We start from the raw sequence: 11,784 nt of genomic DNA, 5'->3' as shown, positions 1-11,784 counted from the left end.
GGCTAGATGGTGAATCCAAAGATGGCAGCAAGTTCTTTTGCTTTTTTGTTGTTGTCTTTTTTAGACTTAATTTAAAAAAAAGAATCCCTCGAGGAGCTTACCCATATTCACAAACATCTGCAATAGAAGAAACAACGCACCATCTAAAGAAGTGGTATTGGTGTTTTATTCCAGGGAAAGATAAATCACCATCACAGGGCTGATTCATCCATTAAAAAAAAAAAAAAGTCTGAATTTCTCACACGTCTAGTGATTAGTTGTCAAGATTTTGTGATACCAGCCACCCGCCAATGCAATGAGATTTCATTTGCAGCATTGACCAAACGCTCCTTTCTGTTTTAAATTCCACTGCAGAGGTAGATGTGTTCAGTAGGCTTCATGTGCAATGTACAAGCTAATCTTCAAACTGTACACCGGACCATCCCTGTTACGGATTAATTAATTAATTTTTAGCAAATGTGCTCAGCAGTGATTGAATATGTTACATCATGGTTGTAGAGGCTAAGCCCAAGCTTTGAGCTTGTGAGGTGCTGTTCCACGGGTAGAGAAACTGACACACTTTCTAACTTTTAGATCAATTAAAATCCTAGTCATATTTTCAGTTAAAACCTTTGGCTCCATTTTTCCATGAGATCTTAGTTGGGTTTCCAGACAAATCACTGCTTGTATGCAGGCCAGTGTAGTGTAGTGTAGTGTAGTGTAGTGTGTGTGCATGTGGTCAAAAACTGTACGTTCTCCCAGGTTGCACCCGATGAATCAAAGATTAGTTCCAATTTATACCAAGGGCACTAATTGTCTCTTACAGTGGTTGATAAATTAGCCTATAACTTAAAGATATGAAATCTACAGAAACATTCATGATGTTATAACAGGAGGTTGATAAGCCATTAAAATTCTAAAGCAAACTAGTGAACTTCCGTTGGGGAGCAGAGCCACGGTTCAACCAGCCTCTGTTTACATTTCGAGCCTACTTATAACCGTACACTGCATTAAAAAAAAGTGGCGTCACCCATTGACTTGTGGACTACCTTTTTTGAAGCCTCGACTTTAGCCGTCGCCATCTTGGTTTTTGGAGTGACGATGTTTGGATGAGAGGGCGGAGCTGGGGACGAGCAAGGGGTGGATGTGACTAACAACCCGAGCACCATGCTCAGCGCTGTGGTAGCGACTTTCCAATCGTCTTACTTTACGCTACAACATTACAAAATAACTTCCAGATTGAACTTCAACTCGTTAAGAAAATGTTTACTGAGGTAGTAAATCAAGTGAGAAGTTTTCTTATAGGCCCTGCTGGCCATTAGAAAGAATTCACGTATAAGGCGCCCAGCAGTGGCTTCAACTTTTCAAGCCTGGAGGTTGCCACGTGCCTATGTGACAAGATGAGGTTTTCACCTCCCTCTTACCTGTGCACTTGAGCCCACCTGGGGCTCATCCCCTTTTGATTAGGAGCAGGTGGGGGCTCTATTTAAGCTTGTGTGTGTGTAGACTGCTTCTGTCTTCGCCTGTTGGGTGTGGAGATGTGTCTGGGCTGGCGTGTTGTACGCTTTTTCATCCTGTGTCCTTTCATTGATCGTGTTGCCATGCGGGTGGCATTAACGAGCGGTTCTCTCATGGAGCCAACTTTGTTGCGGCCAAGTGGATAGACGGACACCTGGGCTGCTGGCGCCGGGTGCCTCGGTGAGCTGCAATGCCTCCCTATTTCAACCCATCTGGTGTTTATCAAGATCTGACATAGTCTTATTTGTTATAGTCGGGTGCTGTGGGGTCCGTACATGCCGGGGTCTGAGGATGGCGTGTCCTGCAAAGCGGTAAGTTCCTTGTCTGCCTGTTTGCTCACAATGTATTGCAATCCTGTTTTAATGGTATGTTTCCACATCTCAGCTGCATCGAGCTACAGCCTTGTGCATGCCGCTGTGGAGGCTGCCGAGTGCCAAGGGGCCAACGCTACCTGGTGCGTTTCTCCTCCCACTCTTGGTTTTCCGGCTACGGGGACAGAGTGTTCCGGATACTGGTATAAAAAGTGTTTGGATGTATCGGACTGTTCTGGATGCACAAAGATGATTTGGATCGGCACGGTATAAATGTTTGAACACCTAAAAATTGGCTTTGTAAATATTGGTATTAACTGAGAATACATTGCATGTGGGTTAGTTTTTGTTCTTCTTTTCTTTTTGTTTGATTTTGGTTAATTAATTATGCATGCTGGTTTGATTTGAATTGTGCATTACTTTCCTAATCATGTTGTGCTTTCTTTTACATAATATGTCCTATTTTCAAAAGATAACATTTGAAACAAAGAAAACAAAATTGTAAATTTTTATAAATCCATTTTCGTATCCGACCCCTAATTTTGGATGAATGGAGCTGTGTGCTTTTAAAGGTCTTGGGCCAATCCCAAGAGGCGTTGTCGGAAAGTTGAAGTTTCTCGAGTGTCATGGGCCGCTCGCGCTGCCACACTTATGCCTGATTCCTCTATCCGGAGAAACTCAACGCTTTCCTTCTCTCTATCCTTTCTTTATACAAAGGAGTTCACCTCTTTAGTCATTCACTGGGTTCAGTTGCATACGCTAAGGAAAAACTTAATCTGACATGCGCAGACATGCCTTTCACTTCCATCTCAACTGTGCCATCGTCGGATCCTTGACGTTGTACACTTTGTGTCCTCACGCAACAGTGATGTGATCTCTTAGCTTAGAAACACAATGTGGATATTTGAACTCAAGTCAACAAAATGATTCCAATCAGGGATCAAGGGATATGTAATGTCCTACTCCTCATCTTCTCTAAGAAATGGCTGCCACAGTTACCATGGCAGTGGTGCTGGAAGAAGAGCTTGAAGGATCACCAAAGTCAGTAGAATTCGTGCTCTGGGAAACTGTCTGTTCCAAATTTTCTGGCAATCCGTCTTCAGTCCATTTTTTATTTTTTTTACATGAAATCATACAAGGTACCAACTCCAGTTTGTTGACATCCCATCAGCTCCTTCAACTTGTACTTGAATTAAGCAGAACGTGGCTGTCAGATGGGACACATAGAAAAAGAGTCACCCGGTTGTATGGCACTCAAGTCTCTGAGAAAAGACCCGTCAGCTCCTGACATGCAGTGAACATCAGGTTGAGTTCAAAACATTATATTCTGATTGCTGTTAACACATGGGAGTAGCACACTTCTAATAGATCGACATGGTGAAACCTCATTGGCGACTCTTAAAACGCCAATGGACGCCTCATTAGTCACCCACAAACTATTCACTAACCAAGCAAAATGCCTTGATGTTCTTCTTAGTTAACAATAAACAAACAATTGACAGACAACATTCACAATGTTAAATTTTGAGCAAGTTGACATTAACTAAGAAGCGATATTAAATAAACACCCACGTTAGCCAAATTCAACTCAAAGCACAAACAAAGTCAAACAGTAAAATGATGAGTTTACAGAAACCACTTCTTGGTTCAACTTTGACTTAACAATGTCAGTTTTACTTCCAAATAAAGTGGTCTGAGGTCTGACTGCTTGTGTTTCTTGTCACGTCGGACTTTTATCAATGCAGCCGTGTTCCCAGAGTTCAGCAATTACTTTGGCGAGTACAATGTTAGCATAACTAATAGAAATACTGGCCAAAACTACAACAATAAAGCTCCTCCATTGTAACAAACCTGCATTATCCTACCAAGTTTCCAAATGTTTGACCCCAAAAATCTTAAATGACATTTCCTCAGTCAGGAAGAAAAAATCAGGACAGCGAGTTGTGTCCTCAAACATGGAGCATTATGAATACACTTGAACTGGGCCTTCACTAATGGTTTTTGGTGGTCCATTGCTGGTTAAGTGATGACTAGGTTTGTCAATCCACCGTTCTGACTTAGCAACGCTTGTGTTAAAACCTATTTCTGCACACTTCCTGCTTATCAGTCATGCCTCCTCTGAACGGAGGAGGCCTTGGTGGCAGCTGAACGGACTCCAGGCTCCAGTAGCAATGCATCTTACTGCTTCACACTCCAGAAAATAGGCTAAACGCCGGCCCACCGCTCAACCCACTAATCTTTAAAAACCCACATGTACTGCAGAGTTCTGGCACATCTTATCTGATGAGATGGGGGGGGGGGGGGGGGGGGGGGGGGGGGGGGGCTCTCGGTATAGAAGTCAGCATTTACATTTAGCCTTGAATTTAGAGTTGATCAATAGCTAATTGCAAATTTGACCATTTTAACAATAACAGGGAGGTAGTGCAGGCCAGTGGTAGGCTCTTCTTCTTCTCTAGAACTGAAAGGTCAGCCCCAGGAATCAAAGTTCAGTTGCCTGCAGTTTCTCTATGTGGATGGCATACTGTATGTCCTAGGCAACGTAAACAAGTAACATTTAAGATGCTTTAACAATCCCAATGCTGCAAAGTGACTGGGCCAATGCCTTCAATATTTCGTTATGGTTTTAACAAAGCTGCCAATTACACACACCGGACCCCTCTCGCGGCGGAAATCCTTTGTTTTGTTTTTTTATCAGATTCCTTCAGCCATCGTTCCTCCAAGCGACAATAATATGTCACTTTTCATGAGCATTATTACCATGTTGGCTGATTTTCTTGTTTTCCTTTAGGCCCCAGTAGCTGGTTGATGTGAGCTCCGGTGGCTCGCTGAAGCCCCCATGAGGCTTGAAGTGGAAATGTTCAACAATGATGGTTTCACTTCCTGAGGCCCCTGGACCTCTTCTGCAGCTCAGAAATGAAAGGTTCCATCCCATGACTGGATACGTTTTTCAAAAAGATTTGATGCTGGAAAAAGCACAGAATGTGTCAAAAAGAAAATCGTGTGTCACTGCAACACCTGCAGTCTAGATTTGGGGAGTGTCAAAGAAATAGGCCATTTTCTTCATTTTTATGCATTTGAAAGAAATACTACTTGTGGAGAAGCTTGGCTACATGTAATTAATAGCAAATGTGTTTAACAAACTGATAAACTGAAAAATATGATTACACATATAGGTGCGAGTCTGTTCCTTTTTAGAATGTCACAATCACTAGTAGGGCGCTCGGAGAGCAGACCTCAGCCAAGGCCACGCCCTGTTTCGCATGTTTAGTAAAGTGAAAAATGGGTTCTTCCTTGAAAAATTTGAAGTTTAAAAAAAGGTAATAAATTGTAATAAAATCGTGATAATGTGATCTTGTGTAGTGAGGCCTCTGGTGAATTCCACCACTACCTGCTGTGATACTGTGGGCCTACCGAACAGGACCCGTTTTAAACAGTCTATGCACAGGTGTTGCATGGGCGGCTGCGGCTCAGGCGGGGGGGAGAGCGGGGGCCAGGCGGATGCAGTCCCATGTCAAAGTATCCTTGGGCCAGACACTAAACCCCGAAATGCTATTGGATTGTAAATGATTGTGAATGTTTATCACCTTGGCCGGCAGCATCGGCCAGTGTGTAAATGGTTCATGGCTCCTGTACTATGTTAAAGTGCTTTGAGTAGTTAAGACTAGAAAAGCGCTTTAGAAATAGTCCATTTAAATGTACACAAGACACTCCTACCAACCTGAGTGATCAGATCACCTGAACACTTTGTGCTTGGAATTAGTGTGAAAGCTAGTTAGCAAGTGAGCTTGTTAAATGTAACAGATACAAAGTTGAAAGGTCTTCTGTCACCTTAAGTGATGGTAGTATCAATATAAACTGGACCAAATCCTCTGAAAACAGCCGTGCTGGTGGCGCTGTAAGCTAGCATGTCTTGCATGCTAATATGCAGCTGTGTTTATCATGTTCACCAGATTAGACCTGTTAGCATTTGCTAATTAGCACAAATGCAACTGGGGTTAATGGGAAGCATAGTCTTTTTCTTGAATCAGTTTTATCCATTTGTTTAGTGGTTTTAACATGAATTTTAATGCTTAACCATTATATACACATCTGATGCACTGCTATGCAACAATGGTAATCTTGAGTGTATGGTCCCTGTTAAATAAAAGAATAAGTAGGACATGTTTTAGCTGATAATGGTACTATATGGAAAGAAAAGGCATCACCAAAGTCATTACAGTTCACTTGGAGGGCAAATCTGAACCAAACTTCATTAAAATCCATCCAATGGTAGATCACCATGTCTTCATCTGTATAAAATATGTATTGTAGCATTATCCCCCTCCTTAAAAAATAAATAAATGAATAGCTTGGACATAATTGTATGGAACAGCAGACTGTGTGGTATTGCTTTATTCTATTTAATGAAAAACAAACTAGTTATAGCTTAGCTTTGTACACTGCAATACAGGAAATATACATGATTTTTCTTCAATCAAACCACACGAGCCAAATAAAAATCTAACTTATTTAAATAAGAGAACTCAGGATGCTCTGTTATAAGTCCATTTGTTTGAAACAGTGTTGGTCAGTCAGGCCTCAGCTGCTCTTCAGCCTCTTGGTCTGTGTGCTGTGTGTCGCTGCCTCCTCCTGGTCTCTTTTGGCACCTCGGCCCACGTCGGTCGTCTTGTGCTCACTGCTCCCCTCAGAGCTGCCTCCTCTCGGATGTCTCAGCTCCCTCCTCTCTCGCCTCTCCTCCATCTCACCGATCTCCTCGGCGAAAAGAGTTTTAAGTGCGGGAATGAGCCTGGGCAGGATTTTAAAGTCTCCAAAGCCAATCTGAGCAAAGAGGAAATGGAGAAAATGGTCAAGTGGCGGTACCAGGTCTGAACTAGTAATGCTTATAAAGAAGTGAGGCTCATAAACACTTTGGCATATCTATCTCACAACTAACGTCTGTTCAGCCTTGCATCTGAAAGGGAAACTTCTTTACGTACTTCAGGACAGGGAATCAGCAGTGAACTAAAACAATATACAGATCAGGAGAGCAGCTGCTCAGCCAGACGTGCTGCTGCAGTCTCATTAACGCAGCATTCAGTGTGCGTTACCGTCTACAGTCTAAACTGAGTTTCTTTAAAAATCAAGGCTCAAACATTTGCCGCTGCCATATTATTAAATTGTTTTTGGAACTAATCCTTCATATCCCGCACCCTACTGTAAATGTTTACACCATTTTAGATTACTTTCTACTTCACCCCTTTTTTTTTTTTAAATCACATCTTGTTTTATAACTGCTTGTTCGTCACATTTAAAGCACTTTGAATTGCCTCTTTGTTAAAAAGGTTCAATACAAATTCCCTAGCCTCGTCCAAAAAACACCTTAAGATGCTCAAATTACGTGATATTTAAAAATATGTAAAGTCTTCCCAGCTGAACAGAATAACTGAGAAAGATTTGAAAAGGCAACATGTTCCTGATGGATTTCAACATTTTATTTCTATATCACTTGACCAAAGTTCCTTTTTCATGAAGTTTCTTTAAACTTGTAGCGTAACAATCTCCACTGAAGGCATTTACCAGGCCTGTCATGCTCCAACTAACAGTCTGTGAGAGCCGCTTTTGTTTCTCAGAATTTCAAGAACAGCCCCTTAAGTATAATTTTTAAGTACTTGTACTAAGTATTTCCATTTTCTGCTACTTTAAACTTTATTCCTCTACATTTATCGGACCACTCTAGTACTTGTTAAATAAAAGCATTACCTAAAACATAAGATCCACGTGTACTATGTTGTACTGAACAAATGTGTATGGTGATATAGCACATTGTCTACAAATTCTATTGAGAACTAGTCTGTATTTGATGAATGCAGTACATCAGATTACTTTAACATTGATGTGAAAATCCTGGAAATAGATTGTTACCATACAGTAGAATAAAAGTAGTTTTTTTATATCAGATATAACATGTGCATGTTGTCCAACATTGTTGTCCAGTGATAAACGTACTCTCATGTGGTCGAATGATATGCCCACTCTGTCGTTGAAGTCTTCACTGAAGAGAGGGATCTTGGCGTAACGCTGGCTGAAGTGGTTCAGCATGATGAACTCGGCGTTCATCCTCATGCCGATACCGATGGCCTGGGAGGTTGTGCTGTCAGAAAACATGAAGCGTAAAGTCAGAGAACTACTGCTTTCTCACTAAAACTGACTCTAAAGAGTTTCAGAGGGAAACTGTTGAGGGGAATATTGTTTTCTGTTGACATGAAAAGATATTTTTGTGAAGACAGACTCCCTCTGGCACCATTAAAAAGGTAAAAAAAAGAAGAAAAAAATCAATGTCAATATCTGTTAAAAATGTTCTTTCCTTAACTCGCCACAATGCACTCAAAGACAGCCAATGAAGTTCAATTCAATTCAATTGAAGTGCATTTCTTTTGTTGACTCATAGAACTTTAACTGCTTTTTTTCCATCCTTTTTTATTCACTCAACATTAAAGCCCTGCAGAGGTAGTTTGTGGCCGTTTACTTTACCCACCTATGTCTTTTCTCTACAGCTTCCTCTTCCAGCCCGTCTTCAAGCGTGGCCTCGTGGATCAGTAAGGTTGCATTATTTCCTGCCCACAAAAAAAGTAAATAAAATCAGAATAAGAGAGAAGCACTTACAGCCTCTTCCTGCCCCGCAGGAAATCGATCAGGTAGTCTGCGTAATCAAGAATGGGCCCGCCCTGTTAGTCTGCTGAGCAGAGCCATCTATAATGAGCAGGCAGGGGATACACCCGCTGTCTCTGGGAGGCTTTGCTTGGACTGAATCCAGTCAAGCAATTTAAGAAGTCAATGAAGTGGGATCCCATATGAACCATTAGAAGAGCCTGCCAGCTATGAGAGTGATCAAAAGCATTAGGAAATATCAGATAAATTATTTAGATACAACCGTGTAGTCAAGCTGCTTATTACTAATCTCTGGAAATACAAATTGAGCGTACGCGTTTAAATATTCCAAACTGTAAGTAGTCTGACTAGATAGACTTGAATAACGTGGACTAATCATTCCAGGTGGTACTAACCGGCGTGTACGAACGCATCGCAGGGCATGGTGTCACCAGAGAAGGCCAGTTTCCAGCCGGAGCGGTGAGTGAAGCTGCAGGCGAAGGCGTTCTTACAGTGACGCACCATGCACGTCTGGAACTGAGAACACGAACAAACAAAAGAATGAGTACATTTAGGGGGGGAAAAAAACTGGTAAGCCTTCAATATGGAAAGGATTTGATGTTAAAACACCTTTTCCAGATCATTCTTCTTGAGCAGCGCTTGGATGAACGACTTTGTCCTCTGCTTGGGCACCTCGGCACCGTCACACAGAACTTTGTTAGGGATGAGGCTGAAGCACAGAACAGATGATATTAAAAGACAACAAGACCCCCTCCACGGTAGCCTGCTCCCAAAAAGAATTGCTGTTAACAGGCAAGAATCTTGTTGGCAGAATTAAATCTCTGTACAGTCAGAGATGGGAAGTAACTAAGCACCTTTACTCAAGTACTTTAGAGAAAAAGAGCTGTACCCGATATACAGAACAGCAAACTAACTTTTTTTGCTATGGCATCCTAAGAAGAGAAGAAGTCCCACTTCCCGTGTGTGTGTGTGTGTGTGTGTTGTAATCCGAACTTCTGTTTTTGTTTTGATAGCTAGTCCTTTCGGGCATCATGTAAGTGCATGTGGCCGTGAACAAGAGTCAATATCTCGGGTATTGGGGAACAGTCTGTTAGAGCCGTGTGAAAACAATCCAAGCCCGCTGGGCTTTTTTTTTCAGTACACCACCTTTATGTACAGTTTGATTTGCCCTTTTTTTTTGATTATTTCCATTACCTGCTACGTCATACTTTACTTTTAACTCCAATAGACTTCTCTGATGGCTGTGGTTACCTTTCAGATAAAAACTTTACCTAAAACAACACAAGCTCCATGTGTACTGAGTTATATCGTAGCACATTTTCTACAAATTCTATTGAGAACAAGTAGCTAAAATCATAACTGGTCAGCCTTCAAATGATCCAATAATTCAGACCATTGACTCTAAAATCCTGTAAATACAATATTGCCATAAAGCAGATTAAAAAGACCAAACAAACCCATCCGTAGTCTCGGAGCATAACGGTGAAGTCTGTTATCTTAAGCTGTCTTTGTATCCACCTACTTGATGTGATGGAGGATCTCCTCGCAGGAATCGTGATACTGGTTGAGCCAGGTCATGAGCTGGACCGGGGCCACCAGGAAGATGGGGCTGAACGCCTTTCCCAATGTTTTCTAAGAGACACAAACGTTTTTTTTGTATGATAATTAATCATTCCAACATTAAACAGCCAAAGGAAACACTGCATTAGGATTTAAGTCACCTCTTCCTTTACACACCAGTAGAGTTGCAATTAATTCCAAGTTTTGCTGTTCAATTAATTGTCTCAGAAATAATTGCAGTGAACAATACAATAGTCTCCTTTAGTCAAATTGAAATATATTCATTCATTTCTTACTTGTTTAGAAGAATTTAATAATTTCCAAGATACATTCTTTGGTTAAATCGCAGTCATGTGACCCATATTTTATCATAATACATTTAGTCTAACTGTATCCCCCCTTTGTCATTTGTTGCTATGAACATGTATAGGGCTAAATAAATAATACAAATATATGTTCGCCGATAATCCCTTATTTGCATATTTTACCAACGTCAACAATTACCAGTAATGCAGATTAAGACCTTAGCTAATATCAGCAATAAGTAGCGGTTAGACAAAGAAACCTTGATTATGTAAAAACAAATAATTAGACCATTATGTAAGAATTGTTGCAGGCCTACATACCAGTGCTCTTTCCCTCTGATACAGCAACATGAGCAGCCCCTAACACAAGAAGATTTTTGGTTATTTTTCAATCAGGAGATTCACATTTGAGACGTTATGGCATTTCCTACGTTAAACCACAGCATGGTAATCATAAATAGCTGCTTACTGTGTGGTGGTCAGCATGCATGTGTGAGATAAAGACGGTGGAGATCTTGGACAGAGTATGGTCCACAGCGTCCCCGTAGTGTCTGCACAGCTGACCGAAGGTTCCCTCTCCACAGTCCAGCAGCACGGACTGACCTGGGCTACACGCAGCCACAAACACAAGACCCACTTATCTTAAACTGAATGGGGGCGTAAACAAACGCTATTCATTCTTGTACCCCCCACTATGTGCTTCATTCACATTTTGACTGCAAAGGATTTCCAGGTGAAATCAAACTAAATACATCTCTATTTATTAAGTGTCACCCATTCAGTTTTTACAGATCTGCCCCAAAATATACAGATTTGACCCTCTCTTAACTCTTCTGAACCCACTGAGTCCACCTTTATAAGCACTTGTTGTGGAGCACAATTCAAACCTAGCACCGCAAACCACGTCCCCCAAAACGATCCCAGTTAAATCCACACCTCTCCAAACAGTTTCGACGTTAACAGGACATTATGAATTCAATGTAATGAGGATCTGTTGCAGGATTGGTACATTGGACTGCCTTTGTTTTAGCTTGGTGTACCTAATAAACTGGCAAGTGTGTATTTCCATTTGATGGAAGGGTTCAGCCATCAGTCATCATATAGCATCAGTAAAGACTAAAGGGGGAAAAAAACTATACAAAATGTGTAGGAAGTTTCAAAGAAATATGCAATTTAATAGAGAAAAAATAAGTTTAAGTCAATTATTTCAAAACAGATGTTTGCCAGATTTTTGGTTTCAATGCATAAAGACATTTCTTCCACTCCTGCTCCAACAAGATGGAGGACACCCTTCACTGCAGTTTACTGTAAACTGTATACTCTCCAATGAGAACTCGCAATATGCTTCTGGTTATTCCAGAATATATTTACGTATATAGTTAGATTACACTCACCGGCCACTATATTAGGTACACCTGTCCAACTGCTCGTTAACACTTAATTTCTAAGCAGCCAATCACATG

The 11,784-nt window shown here is 41.2% G+C and overlaps 1 protein-coding gene across 2 annotated transcripts in view; it reads right to left on the bottom strand.

Moving 5' to 3' along the window:
* Positions 1 to 6,184: 6,184 nt before the first annotated feature.
* elac2 (elaC ribonuclease Z 2) overlaps positions 6,185 to 11,784 on the bottom strand; it is a 14,807-nt gene continuing 9,207 nt past the window's right edge. For both annotated transcript variants that reach the window (XM_034895397.1, XM_034895398.1), the window contains 8 exons: positions 10,791 to 10,929; positions 10,643 to 10,681; positions 9,979 to 10,088; positions 9,066 to 9,165; positions 8,852 to 8,972; positions 8,323 to 8,401; positions 7,794 to 7,938; positions 6,185 to 6,626 (listed from right to left, as the gene is read on the bottom strand). In XM_034895397.1, coding sequence (XP_034751288.1) covers positions 6,387 to 6,626; positions 7,794 to 7,938; positions 8,323 to 8,401; positions 8,852 to 8,972; positions 9,066 to 9,165; positions 9,979 to 10,088; positions 10,643 to 10,681; positions 10,791 to 10,929 — 973 coding nt within the window. In that variant the 3' untranslated portion in view covers positions 6,185 to 6,386. The remainder of the gene's footprint in view (positions 6,627 to 7,793; positions 7,939 to 8,322; positions 8,402 to 8,851; positions 8,973 to 9,065; positions 9,166 to 9,978; positions 10,089 to 10,642; positions 10,682 to 10,790; positions 10,930 to 11,784) is intronic.

This window comes from Etheostoma cragini, chromosome 15 (assembly GCF_013103735.1).
Source record: "Etheostoma cragini isolate CJK2018 chromosome 15, CSU_Ecrag_1.0, whole genome shotgun sequence".
Taxonomy (NCBI): Eukaryota; Metazoa; Chordata; class Actinopteri; order Perciformes; family Percidae; genus Etheostoma; species Etheostoma cragini.
Note: the sequence above shows the minus strand (reverse complement) of the source record. Positions and strands in the feature narration are given on the sequence as shown.